Source organism: Chaetodon auriga, chromosome 4 (genome assembly GCF_051107435.1).
Source record: "Chaetodon auriga isolate fChaAug3 chromosome 4, fChaAug3.hap1, whole genome shotgun sequence".
NCBI classification, from domain to species: domain Eukaryota; kingdom Metazoa; phylum Chordata; class Actinopteri; order Chaetodontiformes; family Chaetodontidae; genus Chaetodon; species Chaetodon auriga.
Genome location: NC_135077.1, coordinates 12,376,562 through 12,393,953, shown reverse-complemented (window position 1 = coordinate 12,393,953; position 17,392 = coordinate 12,376,562). Strand labels below are relative to the sequence as shown.

At 41.9% G+C, this 17,392-nt stretch overlaps 2 protein-coding genes across 2 annotated transcripts; both read right to left on the bottom strand.

Moving 5' to 3' along the window:
- Positions 1 to 2,525: 2,525 nt before the first annotated feature.
- prokr1a (prokineticin receptor 1a) lies at positions 2,526 to 7,129 on the bottom strand. Its single transcript, XM_076727576.1, has 2 exons — positions 6,702 to 7,129; positions 2,526 to 3,231 (listed from the first exon to the last, which is right to left on the bottom strand). The coding sequence occupies exons 1-2, from the start codon at positions 7,127 to 7,129 to the stop codon at positions 2,526 to 2,528; spliced, it is 1,134 nt and encodes a 377-aa protein (XP_076583691.1).
- A 5,813-nt stretch (positions 7,130 to 12,942) lies between these two features.
- snrpb2 (small nuclear ribonucleoprotein polypeptide B2) lies at positions 12,943 to 17,046 on the bottom strand. Its single transcript, XM_076728568.1, has 7 exons — positions 16,999 to 17,046; positions 16,171 to 16,242; positions 15,296 to 15,468; positions 15,062 to 15,196; positions 13,844 to 13,879; positions 13,400 to 13,488; positions 12,943 to 13,319 (listed from the first exon to the last, which is right to left on the bottom strand). The coding sequence occupies exons 2-7, from the start codon at positions 16,232 to 16,234 to the stop codon at positions 13,160 to 13,162; spliced, it is 657 nt and encodes a 218-aa protein (XP_076584683.1). The 5' UTR covers positions 16,235 to 16,242; positions 16,999 to 17,046; the 3' UTR covers positions 12,943 to 13,159.
- Between the last annotated feature and the right edge of the window lie 346 nt (positions 17,047 to 17,392).

The window sequence follows — 17,392 nt, the reverse complement described above, 5'->3', positions numbered from 1 at the left end:
TATAGTATATAGTTTGGAGAATATTCTAGATTCAAGATGAAATGAGGGACTGGGAGGAAAAAGGTGTCGTTATTAATCCTTTCCTTCAGCACCATGGAGAGCACCATGGATTCATCAATACACAGTTAGAGTGCTGATACTTTAGAGTGGTGGGGGTCGGGGTCACTGACACAGACCTCAGTCAGATAAAGGATCAATGAGTCAGACAGACAAGACATATATATAACACACACAACACAACATATTCAACTAAACAACCCCTCTGTCCCTGCACTCTCTCTGCTGCTCGGGGGTGACATCCCTTCATATTTACTACTGCCTGGCAAAGTTGTGAACACATGAATTCAGCAATAATTATAATCTAATAATATAATATACATTATTCTGAAATGGGCAATTCTGCATAATGAGTACTTTTACTTTTAGTACTCTAAGTCGGCTGAATTCTGATTCTAATGCTTTCTTACTTTACCTTTTTATTTGTGAACTCTGTGTTGCAGCTAAACTCCTGGGAACGTGTTTATGAATTAGAAGAACAGGCAGTATGAGACCTTTTTACGAAAGCTGCCACAGACAAGCTGATCTGAAGTCAGGCCAGTTGTTTGTGGCACATTGTGACTCTGGCAGCTGATGCTTTGCATTCATTGATGATGATAAACAGGCGGCCGACCTCATGAATTTCAACAGGAAACAGCTGCAAATAGCATCTCAGTTCACGACTCCAGAGCTGCTGTTTGAACGCGGGCTGTCAAAACAACACGAGCAGCGGATTCAGCCTCACAGCGCCGTCACCACATACATGTTTAACACACCTGGTCCTGCAAAAAAAGTATCAACAAAAAGCACTTAAAGTAAAGTTACAGTACTCATACTGCAGCAGAACAGCCAATACATGTTGTCATCGTTTTCATTATCACTATAACATTACTATTAATGTTGTGCTATTAATTATTAACGTCACTGACGGGAAGTATCATTTTAGAAAGAGTAACTACAGCTGTCAGATAAATAAAATAAAAGTACAATATTTCCCTGTGAAATTGTGGAGTGTGAGTTAAAATGGAAGCACTGAAGTAAAATACAAGTATATCAAAGTTGTACATAAGTTCAGTATTCAAGCAAATGTAGTCAGTTACTTTCCACCAGTGGTGGTTAATAGTTGAGAACATCCGCATCCAAAATTGCTTCCTATTGGCTCCATTGTGCACTACAGGTTACAATGTTTCATTAGATTATTTTGAGAAAATAATAGAAATATCTTGAAATAAAAAGATGAAAGCAGGCCGTCTCTAACAAATGAAATAATAAGTTTTCACTGAAAGATTTTTTTAAAGGAATACAGAACAGAAGGGTAGGAAGGAGTAAATCTCTGAGTGTTTATCATGATTAACGTACTCATTGTTAAACCGACTCAACCTCTCCTCAAGGGATAAATCCAGTCTGAATGTGGTTGAATTAAAAGTCATGTTTATTCCACTTCCTGTTCATTTTTCTTTCTGAATAAACAAAATCAGACTGATTCAGAGCTCTGACACACAGACACGACTAATTAAAATGTCCTGTTAACATGCTACAGTCTGTGATTTGAACAGGTCCGACACGCAGAATAACACCAAAACAAACCATCAGCCACATTCTGAAGAACCAGCTGGACGTCTGTCCATCAGTGGAAACACACCAAGACTTTGTGCTTCTGTACTGAACAGTTCAATCAGAGCAGAAGGTGTGAGTTGTTTTTATGTTGGTGGGAAACGTGTCGATCTGATGCCACTTACCTCAACAACAGCAAACTAAATAATTGAAGCAAATACCAGCAATGTAGGAATAGTGATTAAAATGTAACAAAATCATTATAATTAAACATGAACATTTAGTGGGAATGTCAGTAAAGTCTGTTTGTCTCTGCATGAGTCTCAGTGACTCCTCCAGTACCCGTTGCTGCTTCACACTGTATGAAAAGTCACCTGCAGTTCATTAGACACCTGAAGGCAGCAGCACACAGTGTTGATAAAGACCCACACACCTGTACACACATCAGACTTTGTCCTTTTTCCTTTCTTTTTAACCTGTCTGATGATTTCTATTCTTCACATATGCAATACTGCCATATTCTTCACTTGTTGAACTGCACATACATGAAGCAAAGTAGTGGGTGTGCTTGTAGCCCCACATGTGGCTTCTCATTTCAAGCCTAATTGTGGAAATACAGCCGTTATTTTTTCACCTGTTATCCAGCAGCTGTTTGCATCTCCAGGTCATGATCACATGGGCATTTACTGTCTGCTTGGGATGAGAATGAAACCAACATTTAAATACAGGTATATCTGAAACCTGTGCCCTGAAACTACAAACATGGCCCCACCGCTTTCTTCTTCGCTGTACGAGCTGCACGCTTTGTCCACTGTCCAAGCTTGTTGGAAACGCTGTCATCTCTTCAAATATGGGTGGAAAATCCCACTTTGTGGTCCACTCTGATGTGATGTTTCCGTTGAAGCTGCAGCAGATCCAGTGTGCTGTTTGTACCATCAGACGTTTGGCCTCCGAGCTCCCTCCCCATCCTCTGTCACTCGGAGGGAGGAGGTCCGTGCCTCCCCCTCATCCATCGGCTTGGCGACCACCAAAGTCACCAGCCTCAGTGGGAACTTGACAGCCTTCTTCAGGTCCTTGTTGTTGTTTCGGACACTCATAAAGCAGAGGGTGTTGATGACCCCATTGCTCATGGCAATGCACTCGATGATGTAGAAGGCCACGAGGGAGTTCCTGTCCCTGGATATGAGGGTGGGGTAAAAGTCCCGCAGCAGGGCAAAGCCATAGTACGGCGCCCAGCACAGAACGTAGGCGACCAGCACCAGAATCAGCACCACCACCGTCCTCCGACGCCTCTGGAGCCTCTTCCGGATCTGCTCTGTCTGGAAACCTGGAACATCCTTAAACCACAGCTCCCTGGAGATCTGGGTGTAGCAGACAGCCATGATGGTCACCGGACCAATGAACTCCAGAGCGAAGATGAGGAGGAAGTAGGAGCGGTAGTAAACCTGCTGGTCCACAGGCCAGATCTGAGCACAGAAGGTCTTATAGGTGTGACCTTTCACATGTGGGTATGTCGTCTCAGAGGCCATGTAGGCAGAGGGGATGGAGATGAAGATGGGGACAATCCAAACGGTCAGGATGACACAGTACGCCGTCTGGTGCTTCATACGAGGCCTCAGAGGGTACAGGATAGCCATGTACCTGCAGACAGAAAGAGAGCATCTCCTTGAATGTAGGTCACGTCTTCTGAGTATCAAACACTTGGAAGGATGAAATTGCATCTGTAGGCTTTCGAGTGGGCAGTCCTTCATGAAGAGCAGAGGTGGGAGCGTTTCTGATCTCTTTATTCTCATTACCGTGGAAGCTGGAAGAACAAAGATTTTGCCATTTTTTCCTTTAAAAAAAAAAAAGACTCAAACAAAATTGCTGCTGGTTAATTTTCATCAATTAATCAATGAACTAATGGTTTCAGTAATAGTGATAATGAAAGGTATAACCTGGAAAGATGCACAGTAACTATGAGCGGTTACACCTGTCTGAAGTGGTCTCTTAAACGCTGGTGAACAAGACATCATTAGATTCTGCCTTGTTTCCCATGAAGCACTCTGCTGTCTGTATAATTTATATCCGCGGAGGAGCTGTTGAAGGGAATGATAACGGTGATGCTGTTTAAGATGATTTACGCCTGTTTACAACTGCTGGTGTAGAGGCGAAGCAGAAAACCTGATATGAGCCTTGTTTGTGTGGTTTTTGTTAGATTTAGCATTAATTAGCTGCAGGACTGCTGTATCCTTGATCCAGAGCTGAGAGGAACACAATCAGACACGCTACCAGATGTCTGACTGTGAATACTTAACAGGGAAACAGGAGCCATTTAAACAGTCCCAGATATACAGAGATCATCCATCTTTCCTGTCTGCAGATGCTACATGATAGGCAGTGCCAGCCATGATAAATGGATCGGGCTGCTGGTCCCAGAGTGGAGCTGCAGCTGATGATGAATTTGATTCAGAAACTCAGGGAAAGACCAGAAGCAGCTTTTATTCAAGTAGTATGTATCCGGTCAGATCGTCCTCAGAGTCCTGAGATCTGTTCTGAGATCTGTCGGATGGGGGACGACCATCATGTTCCCGCACAATGTTACCTGATCCTTCGCAGTTCAGCCAAACAGAAGTCTGCCTGCTGCATGCTAATGTTAGCAAGTAAGCATGTTTGTGCGGTAGTTGTTATGTTGGCATACTGACTTGGGAATTTTGATCTGTTATTCTGAGACTGACCTCACTGTTAGTCTTGTAGTCACAGATACAGCCGAAATTAGCTGTCTTATTTTAGCTTTTGGTATTCAGGATTGATCTGCTGATTATTTTCTCCATGAATCGATTGTTTGGTTTGTAAACATGCGTAAAATAGTGAGAAACGTGGTCACAATGAACCAGAGCCCAAAGTGACACCTTCACAGTGTTTGTTTAGTCCAACCAACAGTCCAGACCTCAACATTTTTACAGATACATTCAAACCATTCAAGGGAAACGCAGCAGAGCTTCACATTTGAGAAGCTGGAGCTGGAACTGGTCATGTTTTGTGCACAGTTTGCTGCACTGCGGCAGATGTAGAGGAGAGAAGTGTTTTCTGTCTTGCTGTTGCTTCTGATTATCACAAAAAACAAGAATAAGGCCCTCTGCTCTTCCTGCACGCATACAAGCGGGGAGGGAAGAGTGCTGTGAATGGAGGTACAGAGAAACTGGGATTAAGAATCACTTGAATGTAATAGAATCTCTACAATTACAGGACAGATATCGTGAAATGTCCCTCCAGAAGGATCAGTTTCTGTGATCATCCCTTATATTTCAATTACCAGAGCTAACAGCAGGTGCAGCAGGTCTTTTCCCCCTTTGAGCACAGGGGGCAGCGAAGAGCTCATTTCTGCTTGATGCAGCAGAGCAAAGCAAAGAATACTCTGAAAAATATACTTGAACAAGCCACACAAAGTACAGTATATACTTAATACATATAGTTAATATAATACTATATATACATCAGTCCCGTCTACGCCTCGTCTAGGCCCCGTCTAATTGTCAATTTCAGCAGCAGCTCAAATACCTCACCCTGTTTGTATTGACTGCTGCATCACTACACACTGAACACACTGACAGACAGGCAGAGGTCACAAGCCTCTGTTAGACCTGATCAATAAGCTTCCAAATCCAGACATGATTTACTGTGAAATGAAGGTAAACAGATAATCAGACAGACACAGGGGTGTGAACAGAGGGGGACAGGCAAGATTAACGCATCAGTTCGATGATGTGTGACGACAATAATGTCCTCAAAAGGAAGATTTCTTGAAGTCAGTCAGGCAGCAAGTCGATTCTTCATTTAGGCTGGTTTGTTCACACGTGTGGTTCTTCTGGCAAATATCAGATATCATTTTTATCTTCAGGTTAGTCGCTGCCTAAAATATTAAATATGAGAGGAGCAACCAAACGTACAGCAATGATTCAATCTTTATTACGACTCAGCAATAAGAAAATCTGAACACTCCTATTGATCGGTCATGTGTCTGACTGGGCCGAACTGATGTTTTTAAGACTTTAAAATTTACAGTGGAGGCTGAGTTTGAACAGTCTGGAAAATACTGGAGTGTTTTCAGGGATCATCAGAGCTAAAGAGGAGCATCCTAGCAGTCCAGGGGTTCAAGACTCTGACCTGTGCTCTGTGTCAGTGCTGCCAGGGACCTTTGTTGCATGTAATCTAGAGCAAAATGACACCAGCAGTCATCTCATCTCAGCAAATGCCCCACAGCCACAAGCTGACAGCACCCTCTAGCAGCCAGAGCAATAATGACTTTTCCGGTGTCAGTGCCCCGTCAGGAGACCGCTGGTCATTTCCTGTGTCTTTTCACCAACAGTGCTGCCTCATCATATAATTTTTCAACAGTGATTCCTGCTTCTTTACCTGCATTTTAACTTGTTTATTCTACTTTACTATCCTCTATTTGAATGTTTTATTGTCATTTCTCTCTTTTTACGTCCTGAGTATTGGAGCATTGAACACTTTTATCATGTTTGTCTGCCTGTGTTGTAACTTCGGCCTGCTGATAAGGGCATCAGAGCAGAAAACAGTAATTTTTTTGTTTTATTTGCTCCCAACTCTTCACTGTCTGTGAAGAGTGTGTTCAATGGAAAGTGCTGCAAAAAGTACTTTTAAAAATACTCAACATTTCTATTTAAATACATCATGTTGCTGTGGTGCCGAAAGCCTTGACATTTAACATGATCAAACAAAAGGTGAAATATGCATCTGTGGTCTGAATGTGTTTGCAGTTGTATGATGTGTTTAAGAGTTCTGACAGTTCATGCAACATAAGCCTACAAGCCAAGAATTTGGCAATCAACTATAAAATAAAGCTCTTACAAATGTGTGTCAGATTGTAGAAAAAATGAAATGTTGAGAAGAATATTGCCGTTACAACTTACTATTCAGGAGTTCAGGACAACTCGTATAAATTGTTGTTTGACCCATGACCTAATTCTCCACCAGATCACATGTAACTCTTTAAAGTAATACTTGAGATATATTGAAAACTAACTAAAAGCTTCATGCAAACATCAAAAACCCGGACGAGTAAACCTGGACAGCTCTGTGTCTGATGGGTGTGCAGCTGGACTCACCTGTCCACAGCGATGGCCAGCAGTGCGTTGGTGGACACGTAGAGCGAGACGGTGCGCAGGTAGTTGGTGGAGGCGCAGAGCAGCAGGCCGTGATCCCATGACAGCTGCTTCACCACGTAGTAGTCCAGCAGGAAAGGGCAGCACACCACCGCCACCAGCACGTCCGACACGGCGAGGTTGGCGATCAGCAGGTTGGTCAGGTTACGGAGCTGCTTGTAGCGGGCGAGGCTGGCGATGAACAGACAGTTTCCCACGCCACAGACCAACATGATGCCCACCAGAACCACTGCGATCACAATGGTGGCCACGAAGAAGGCGAGACCCCGCGTGATGTCCGGGATCTCGTCCAGAGGAATCTCATAGTCCACACCGTCACTGGCCAGGAAGTAGTCTGTCAGAGTCAAGCTGCCATTGGTCTGGTTGGCCATTTTGGATCAGGTCAGCAGGCTCAGATATGAGCGTCTGCAGGGGTGGCATGGGAAACAAAAAGACAGCAAGTTATCACTTCTATCCCAAACAAAATAAATAACATTCAGACAACAAGATCAGATCCATTTATCAGCTGTTCTGGAGCTTTCGATCGAATCACATGATCCGCAGATGGAGTTGTTCATTTTCAAAGTTCCTTTTTTCTGAGCACTTTGATGATTTATCCTTCAAAATAAATGTGTGTGTGTGTGTGTGTGTGTGTGTGTGTGTGTGTGTGTGTGTGTTTGTGTGTGTGTGTGTGCATGGTAATGAAGGAACATGTCAGCCAGTGCAACAGTGTGGCTCTCTGAAGTCTTTTTAATGGAGCTCTATGACACAGAGGAAGGCTGTGATACACACACATAGTACTTGTTGGTCAACACATTCATTGCTGGTTTGATTTGTTCACAATAAGAAAAATACACATTATCTCTTATGATGTAACATCCTGTTGAAGGGGGCTGGACACGAACAGCCTGAACAGGTCACACCTGTATCTCAGGGCCTCTCACACACACATATTGGCTCTAGATTTAGTGTTTGACAGACAGACGGCTCTTTGGTTGCTCAGTGTAACTCCACAAATATTGGATCTGAGTTTTTAGGGGCATCATTTTCATAGTTTTGCTGACGTTGTTGCCTGGATACAGTGTTCATGAAGTCCACTTGTTAGATTCGTGCTCAGGTTGGGGAATGTTGCATCTCAGCTCTGACATCGGAAAACCTCTTTTACTGTCAGACACAAGAGAATTTTATCCTGTCAGCTGCTTCAGTCTGTTTTTATAAGTGATCAGTATTTTCAAATGAAAAGGTGGCAGGAGTCAGTGGATGACACTCTACAGCAGGAGGGTTTAAAATAAATTCACTTTTTAATGCGGCAGGTCAATTAATCATCGCTGGTCAGCTGACGGACACGTTCAGTTGTTTTTCAATAACAGATTCACAGCGGCTGTCGGTCGTATGTCAGGACTTCCCCAAATTGACCCGTGTGGAAGTCTTCTCATGCAAGGAAAATCAATACATGAAGTTCATTTCGGGATGATTAATTGTTATTGATCATTTTGATGCTGTCAAGTAAGAATTTTGAAGCTTTTTCATTGAAATTAATGAGGTTACATAGTGGTGATGAAGCCTGTGACCCACTGATGAAAGCCCTCGAAGGTATTTGCAGTGTTACTAACTCTGTGTTTGTGGCGACATTCACAGTTTGTGAAGCAGTGTTCTGTTATTTCTGCTCTCCGCTAGAGTTGTGAATAAATGGTTATTAAGGCTGAACAATCAAAGGAAAGATCGGCGTCACACAAGCAGCATTGTTTGGATCTCTGGGAAGTGAAGTCCAGACACACACCTGCAGTGACTGTTTATCACCACAACTGCTGCCACAGAGAAGAAACAGAGATCTTTGCAGATGCTGTTATATTTCTGATTCATTTTTGATAATTGGAATTAGGTTGAATTATGATTCATTACAATGCTGCTAGTTATTTTTCTTATCTTTCTTGCATTCATTTATTTTCATGGCATGAACAGGCATCCATAGAGGCACCAGTCAGCGAACCAGTAAATTATACATATTACGTGTGTACATATGTGCATGCATATATGTGCAGTGTATGTATGCATGATGGTTCCATAAGCATCATATTACCCACTGATTCCAGCTCTCTTTGCACTCTTACGTGTGTGCTTGTTTACAGTTTACATTAACAGTTTGGCCTGTATACGAGCATCTTGTATGTTGTCACCTTGTAGTTGTTTTTTATACATCTATTTCAAATCAGCAATGATGGATTCATCGATTAATTGATTGAAATAACATTTATTTGCAACTGTTTTGTTAAATAATTTCAGTCATTTTAAAAGCATAAACACCAAATATAACAACTCCAATTTATAGCATTTTAAATATAGATTTGAGTAGTTTCTGTCCACCTGTTGTTAGATTTGAAGCAGAGCTACAGTATCCAGCTGTATAATTGAGACCTCAGTATTTCAGCTGCCAGACTAAATAATACTGAATACAATACTTATATATAACTTTTAACCCCTTGATTTCTCTCTGGGACCCGTTGGGGTTCCCAGACCACACTTATGGATCTACCTCGGGGTTAGAAACAATAGGCGGCATAGTCGGAGACAAGCTACTATTTCAATAAATAAATAAATAAATAAAACAATACAATAAAATACAATAAAAAAAATTTAAAAAAAAAAATCGGCTCACCAAACACATGAGAGCAGTGAAGATCAGTGCAACAGCTGAAGTCTGAGACCAGGTATTTCTACAGGACGCACGTGCTGAATCACGCAGAATTAAACATATTTTCCGCACAGTTTTTATAGACGTGTCATCACCTCAAACAACAAACGATATTTCAAAAAGGACAAAGTTTTTTCAGGCGAAAATCCACATTTAATGAGCGAAATCCGACGTTCAGGTTTCAATCCGCTTGTGATTCTCAACATTTAACTATTAAACAGCTGCGCTCAAGAGACAAAATGACATGAAGTCTGAACAGCAGAGACACTGAGGCGACGCTCAGAGAAGACAAGAGAAAGAACCATTAATGATACAGACCTGAAGGAAGCTGCTTCACCGCGCGCTCCGACCCTCTGAATGAGCCAAAGAACCCGAGAAGCGTTCACGACATCCCCCCCCCCCAACACACACACGCGCACACACACACACACACACACACACACACACACACACACACACAGTCATATTTCCATCATTTTTTGGGGACTTTACCTAGAGATTTATTTCCTGGAGACTTACCCTGACCTAACTCTAACCCTTACCCAAACCTTAACTTAAACCTAATCTTAACTTAAACCTAATCTCATCCCGAGTCTTCACCCCAGAATGTAATAATTTACATTATGGGGACCCGTGTTTTGTCCCCACAAGGCGAGTCCCCAATACGTGAGCGTTTTGTTGATCCAGTGACTTTTCCTCCAACGCCACCGTAAAGGTCACATTTGTGCTATTGAGTGAAATCTCTTTACAGCTGTTGGATAATTATAACATGTGGTCAGACATTCATGTTCGTGTCAGGTTGAATTCTATTAACTCTGATGATCCTCTGATTTTTCCTCGAGTGCCATCATCCTCATTATTACTAACAGGCATGTTAGCATATTAACATGCTTAACAATGTTTTCTACAAATGGCAGGAATGAAGCCCATTTAGACAAATGTTGGTCAGACGGAAACAGATCAGGATGAAGAGACGCTCGTAGTTAACTGGCTTCAAGGGAATATTTTAGCTTTGGACAGAGCTGGACAGGCTTTCTCATCCTTCTTCCAGTATTTATCCTAAGCTAACAGCCTTCCAGATCCAGATCCACACTTTGTGCACAGATACGAGTGATATCAATCTTCTCATCTAGCTCTCTGCAGGAGGGTCAGGAAGTCCACTTCCCAAACTATTCCTTTAAACTTTATGTTCTGCTGCTTTTTGCTGAGAAACAGCATGCATAGTTTCATCACTTCAGACACTAGAAATGATTCAAATGGAAGAATCGGAGAAGGGAACATGAATCCTCGGTTGAACTCACTCACCTGTGCTGTGACACTGTGTGAGAAAACACTGATTTACTATAGAGGGTCACACGCCAAACAGGTTTGGGACCACTGCTGTAAAAACACCTGAATCATAGCTGTTCGGTTTCACGGCTGGAATGAACGCTCACACTCACACTCAGTCATCATCTGGCTGATACGAGATGTTGACATCTGGGGACGCATCCATCATTTGTTCCTGTGATGGATTCGTCTGAACAAAAATACTCCTGACCACAACAATCCCTTTCAGCAGAGTGATGGTGGTACAGCTGAGTCAACCCAGACTGTGCTCGCTGATAAACTTGAATTTATTTGACAAATGTTATTCCAGAGATTTCTCACAAGTTGCTTAATTTGTGATTAATGTGGTTTTAGCAGTCTGCAGCCATGTCAGCAGCTCTGAGCCAGCACAGTGGTGCGTTGAGCTAAATGCTAACATCAGCATGCTAACACGCTCACAGCGACGTAAACATGGTGATGTTTAGCAGGCATGTTTACCACTCCAGGGTGTGTCAGTACACTGTGACATCACTGTTGGGTGTGGTCAGAGGTGCACACTCTTCACTGATCCCGTAAACAAGATATTAAAGTGATGTCATCTGTTTCCATGTGTCCTCTCAGGTGTTTCTCACCTGTTTCCTGCCTCAGACAGAGCTGCAGCAACAATGACTGCTGTCCACTGACTCTTTCTTCCTTCGCGCTGCTCGCTGTACTTCGCTTGGCACGCAGTGTTCTTTGTTACGCAACAGGAACAAAATATTTTGGTAAGGTAAGGGTACAAATCATATACTCAGTAATGGTTTAACGATTGCATGACTCACAATGATTCAATGCATGAATTAATGCAGGATGTATCACAGGTTCCACATAACAGTTTACGTAACTGAATTTTGGTTTATTATTTTTATTATGTACATGTGTTTGCATGTGACCACCGGCTTCACCTCCATATTTTACTGCAAACAGTACACACTGTGTGCAGTCTCAATGAGAGCTGGAACACGGAGGTCTCGACAGTACAGGCTGATCTGATCCTCCCGTGAAAAACAACCTCTGCGGTGGCAAGAACATTCAGCCATCACCACAAGTCTATACAATCACTTCATGCTAAATTAAACCCCTTCTCTCATTACTGTGAGCGTATCCACCAATAAATAACTTCCTCTCCTCTCATGGCCCATAAAGCCATGTTGTGATCTGCCTGCTCATTAACAGTCCACTTAGTGATGAAGTGTTGTTGTCTGGGCTCGTGCTGCTGCCTGCTGATCAATAACTCTCCTCTGGCCATACACATATACCAGCTGAAAATGACACTGATGTTGCTGCTGTCAGTCGACAAGGTGAAATATGGATCTCATAGCCAGCAGGACAAATGATGACCAACTGTTGAAATGACACAGATCAATGACAGCTGGAAGAAATACGACTGAAACGGATCTAAAATGCAGTTTGAAGTCTTGTTTGTGTATACATGTAGTACAGCTTTTCACAGGTTATTCTAATTTTAATACAATGTTTCAACAATATTTCTGAGTTTTAGTATTTAAGACGACATAAATTAATATTTTGGATTTGGAATGTGTGACGTGTGATAAAAAGTTTTATAGATGGTCGTCAAATGTCAGAGCGAGACACAAGCAGATAAACGTCCCTAAAAAGCTTGTCTTAACTGGAGATTCAAGGACAGCCGTCTTAAATAAACCTTAAACTATAAATCTGGCAATATCACGCACTATATCATAAACATTGAACGCATCTACCAACAAGTATGCGTACCACAGCCTGATGGATCTTCTTCCTCTGAGCCATAGAGCTCCATTAAAAACACATCAGTGAGCCACCATCGCACTGGCTGACACGTTCCTTCATTCCCATGTCCCACATACACCGTACTGCTGCCACAAACACTCACTATACCAAACCTGGACTAATCCACCACTGAAAATACTCCCCCCAAAATGCACCATTTCCTTCTGTTTGACAAAATGTAGCTGTTTGAGGAGATTACTGAAGCTTTATAAACATTAAACTTAGTAACCAATGGGCAGAGCTGAGAGCCGCAGACAGGAAATCAGCAAGTACTGAGAGACAGATATCATCTAACATTTACAGTATTATTTTATATCATTAATATCAAAAGTCAGCCTGTGTAAAAACGGATATTTGTTTCTGAAGATCAAAGAGGAAACACATCTAAGACAACAATTATGCAAAAGAATTTTATTTTACAAAACAAGATGTAGATTTTGTTTTGCTCGACCTTATTAATGACAGCAAAAAATTTACCAAACCAACAAAAGAAATTCAAAAAAAGCTCTGTGGGATTTACAAAAATCAAAAGGATCTGAAAACACCACGGAAATCCAGGGACCGCCCCTCTCCCACTCTGAGTCTCTTTGTGTCCAGTGATCAAACTTGGGATCTACTTCTTGGCGTACGTGATCTTCATGGCGCAGGTCGCTGTGATTCTGAAGCCCTGCAGTGCATCTTTAGCCACGCCCGCCTGCGTGTCACTTTCGAACTCCACAAAGGCGATGTCGTGCTTCCCCGGGACGAGCCGCACTTCTTTGAAACCAGGAAACCTGCAGAGGAAAAACAAAAACTGTCAACACACTCGCTCTCTGTATGAAACAGCAACACGAAGTCCTGAGAGGGAACTCACTGGTTGAACAGCATGGAGAGCATCATCTCATTGGTCTCTTCAGGCAAGTTATTGAGGAACAGGATGTAGTTTGGTGGGTTGTCCGGCACCTGAGAGGACAACAGAGAGGCTGATCAATCTTTTGTTTGTTTCTTCCTGACGGTCAAAGGCTAAAAAAGTCTGTGCAAGTTGGTGGAAAGTATACGTGCTTTGTTTGCTTTCTACAAAAAAACATAATTTGTTTTTCCACTGTTACTTTAGCTGCTGCTGAGATTAGAAACTGCCAAATGGATCAGTGACCTGCAGTTCTACCATCATGATCTCTGCACATGGTTTAGTTTCTGAGGGCTCTGTCAGAGCATCAGATGTTGAGAAACTCGCCTGTGTGTGCACAGTGTTGGTGTGGACACTCATTTTGTAACACTGGCTGGACACACTGATGTTATTATATGTAAAGCATCTTACCTGTACTGCAGGAGAGTGCACAGGTGCTGCTGATCCCTGCAAACAACAAACACAAGTGATGGCAGTGAACAACATGTACACCAAAAATCAAATTATATATTATCATTGTGGTAATGCAGTTCAAATATAGATAGAAACTAATAAAGTATTGCATTTAATACATAGCATTAATGTAGCTGCATATTCTCCTCCAGTCATAAAAAATATGACATTTGTGACGTCCCCATTAATGCAGAGCCAGAAATACAGGTTTTGGAGAAACCTATGCTGCCAAGTTGACGACGTCTTTTTCAGGGAAGGCCTTGCTTATTTCAGCAAGACGATGCCAAGCCACAGTCTGCACATACTCCAACAGCATGGCTCTGTAGTAAAAGAGTCCAGGTGCTGAACTGGCCTGTCTGCAGTCCCAACTTGTCACTCATTGAAAATGTTTGGTGCATTATGAAACATAAAACTGGCAGCAATGGAAAAACATTCCCCTTTCAAAATGACATCAGTTGATCTCCTCAGCTCCCAAACCCTTACAGAGTGTTGTTAAAAGAAGAGGCAATGCAGCAGAGTGCTAAACATGAGCCTGTCCCAACTTTCTGAAAAATGTTGCTGGCATTTTCAAAACATGAATTTTCTCAGTTTCAACATTTGACATGTTGTCTTTGTCCCATTTTCAATTAAATACTGGGTTTCAGTGTTTTGCAAATCATCACATTCCGTTTCTATTTACATTTTACACAGCGTCCCAGCTTTTTTGGAAACAGGGTTGTAATTTTTCCCATCAAAGTCCAGACCAGACCAGGTCTGGGCAGTAACTCAGAGGAAATACTGGACGCTCAGTCACTGCTCAGCCCGTCTGCGTAGCGAAAACTGTCTGTCTATCTGTAGCTTTTTAATCTGTTTGAGTGTAATGAAAGTGTAAAAGTTTAATAAAGTCCTGAAATGATCGGAAACGAAAGGCTGCCAGGAAGGGAGAAAGCAGTAAATGATTCAAAGATCTTGCTTTGAAAAATGATCAACAGTGTGTTCTGTATATGAAATTTGTAACGAATTCATTCAAATGTACAAAACCACTGTTGTGATCATTTAATAGATGGGTTCTTAAAACAAAACGTTAGAGCACCTCTCTTACAGTTAGACCACATGTGCGCAGAGAAAATGACTGACTGATGGCTGCCTCTCTGATGTTTCACTGAACTTGATGTTGCTCACAGAGGCGTCACTCACCGCTGCTGGTTTCTTTGTTAGGCTGGATGGCGGCTCCTGAGCTTTCTTCTTCTTCTCCTTCTTTTTCTCCTTGTCACCGTACGTGCCTTTCATCTTGGAAATGACCTCAGAGTCGGTCTTTGCGTACTGTATCCTCTGGAAAAGAACAGCACATCAGTCACCACAAGCCCAGCCTCATTCAGAGAGGAGAACGAAGACTAGAGTGAAGACACAGAATCACTAAGCTCATCCTACCATGGGCTTGTTGTAGAAGGGGAAGCCCTGGAGTTGCCTCAGCGCATTGGTGGCAGCAGTGAGCTCTTTGAAGATGACGAAGGCCTGTCCCCTCATCTTCATGGTCTTCATGGCCACAATTTCAACTATCTGACCGAACTGAGAGAAGAGCGCGTAGAGCGAACGCTTCAGCTCTGCAAGAGGAAGACGAGGAGAAGAAGAGATCAACACAAACTCTCAGATGGCTGAGACACCACATCCAACTGCAACTACACAACCCATGAGACGACGCTTACGTGATAACTTTTAGTGATGTCAGCCTGTTTGTCTAGAACCAAATCAAACTTCTTGACAAAATTGTACCAAACCAAAACATCAGCACAGCATGGCTGATATCAGCACATCATGGTATCTGTGTTTATGTAAGACATTTGCACAGAAATGTTTAAGGTCATTTAGAAACAGGGTCTTCATTACGTAGTTTGCCCAGAGACACTGACAAGTTGAGTTTTATACAAAGAGAATTGAGAGACCAGCAGGTAGCTTAATCAGTAATGAAATAATAATTGTAAGTTGCAGAAGTTATTAACAACCCAACGGCATCTTGACCTCGATGATGGATTAGGACGGCAGGAGTAAAAGAGCTTAACATGCACAGAGCATCGGGGCTCATGGAATGAATTAATGAGAGAGAAGGTTTACCAAACTTGAACCTGAATACTGATAAAAACATAAAAACAATAAATAATAAATAATTTCCAGGCAGTTTCATTGCTACATTAGTACAGCGCTATTTGCTCAACACAAAGGCTGATCAAATGGTTTGGCATCATGAATGTGTATTGCTTTATAAATTCACACTGAAAGCCACACAGGGTGACTTAATGTACACTTACCTTCTTTCTTGACTTTATCATTTATATTGTTGATGTAAATCGTGTGGTTTGGTCTGATATCCATGGTGGAGTCTGATGAAACAACAAGAGAGCAGGTTCACTTCCATGAGTCAAAAAGTTTTCCTTTAAGGATTGAGAAAATTATCCTTCTTTCTTCAGCTAAACAAACTATTTTAAAAACCTCTTGGATTAGCTGGAAAATACATCATCACAAAGCTGAAAACAGGCTGTTTTTGAGATACATGGTTCTCACAGGACAGCCGCACTACAAAACACATGATGATCTTATAGAATATGATGCATTGCTGTAAATTAAGTTAGCCAACAGTATATCAAGTAGTTCAAATAAGTTAACCTTGAACATGTACAGCAGCGAAATGCAACATACACATTAATGCAGCAGTACTATTAATCCCAAAACATCACATATAGTAGTAATACCCTGACAGGGAACAGTTCACTGCCCTATGAGTACTTTTACTCTCGATACTTTTGCTGATAATACATATTTTTTTGCCCAAGTGAGATTTTCAACGGAGGACTTTTAGTTGTGCTGGAGTCCTCTCAAAGTGTGGTATTAGTATTTAACTAAAGGATCTGAATACTTCTACTTCAAGCATGCGTTAGCTGAACGTTGGCTGCATTCATTCATAACGTTAGCCTAGCAGCAGCTAGCCATGTAGCTAATTGTTGCTTGTGTTTTTAAAATGGTGAAACACAGTGGTGTCTAACATGAACATAATCCATAGTTAGCTATCACCTGCCACATCGGTTCGGACTAACAATAGACCAGCGAGTATAAGACAAAACTATAAGTATTTAACTCACCTCCTCAACACTCACACCGATCATGTAAAACAGGAAATACAGACTGCTGGCGCCGTTAACACCGGCTGCTATTTTAACTGCTTTATGCTCTACTGCCACCAGCAGGTCGGGAGGATAACTACAGGCTGTATGTTCTGAAAGGTAGTGAAGTAAGTAGAAGTTTAACATGAAAATACTCCAGTGAGGTAGAAGTACTTCAACATTACTTTCCTACTTTAGTTGAATACATGTAGTCTGTAAGCCGCAATCACTGCCTTCTGTGGATTCAATGAGTTTCTATCAAAAATATTTTTGTGGAGTTTATGTAAAAGAAAAATGTAATTATACGTGAAACAAGTACTGTCTCTCCATCAAGAAACTATTTTGGGTCAACTAACTCAATAAAATACAATGC

Bases quoted from the DNA above. Each gene is read 5' to 3' on its own strand.
- snrpb2 (XM_076728568.1), bottom strand. From the start codon at position 16,234: ATGGATATCAGACCAAACCACACGATTTACATCAACAATATAAATGAT. The intron at 15,197-15,295 runs GTAGGATGAGCT...GTTCTTTTCCAG, and splicing joins CCTTCTACAACAAGCCCATG to AGGATACAGTACGCAAAGAC. The intron at 13,489-13,843 runs GTAAGATGCTTT...TTGTCCTCTCAG, and splicing joins TGCACTCTCCTGCAGTACAG to GTGCCGGACAACCCACCAAA.
- prokr1a (XM_076727576.1), bottom strand. From the start codon at position 7,129: ATGGCCAACCAGACCAATGGCAGCTTGACTCTGACAGACTACTTCCTG. The intron at 3,232-6,701 runs GTGAGTCCAGCT...TTCTGTCTGCAG, and splicing joins CTGGCCATCGCTGTGGACAG to GTACATGGCTATCCTGTACC.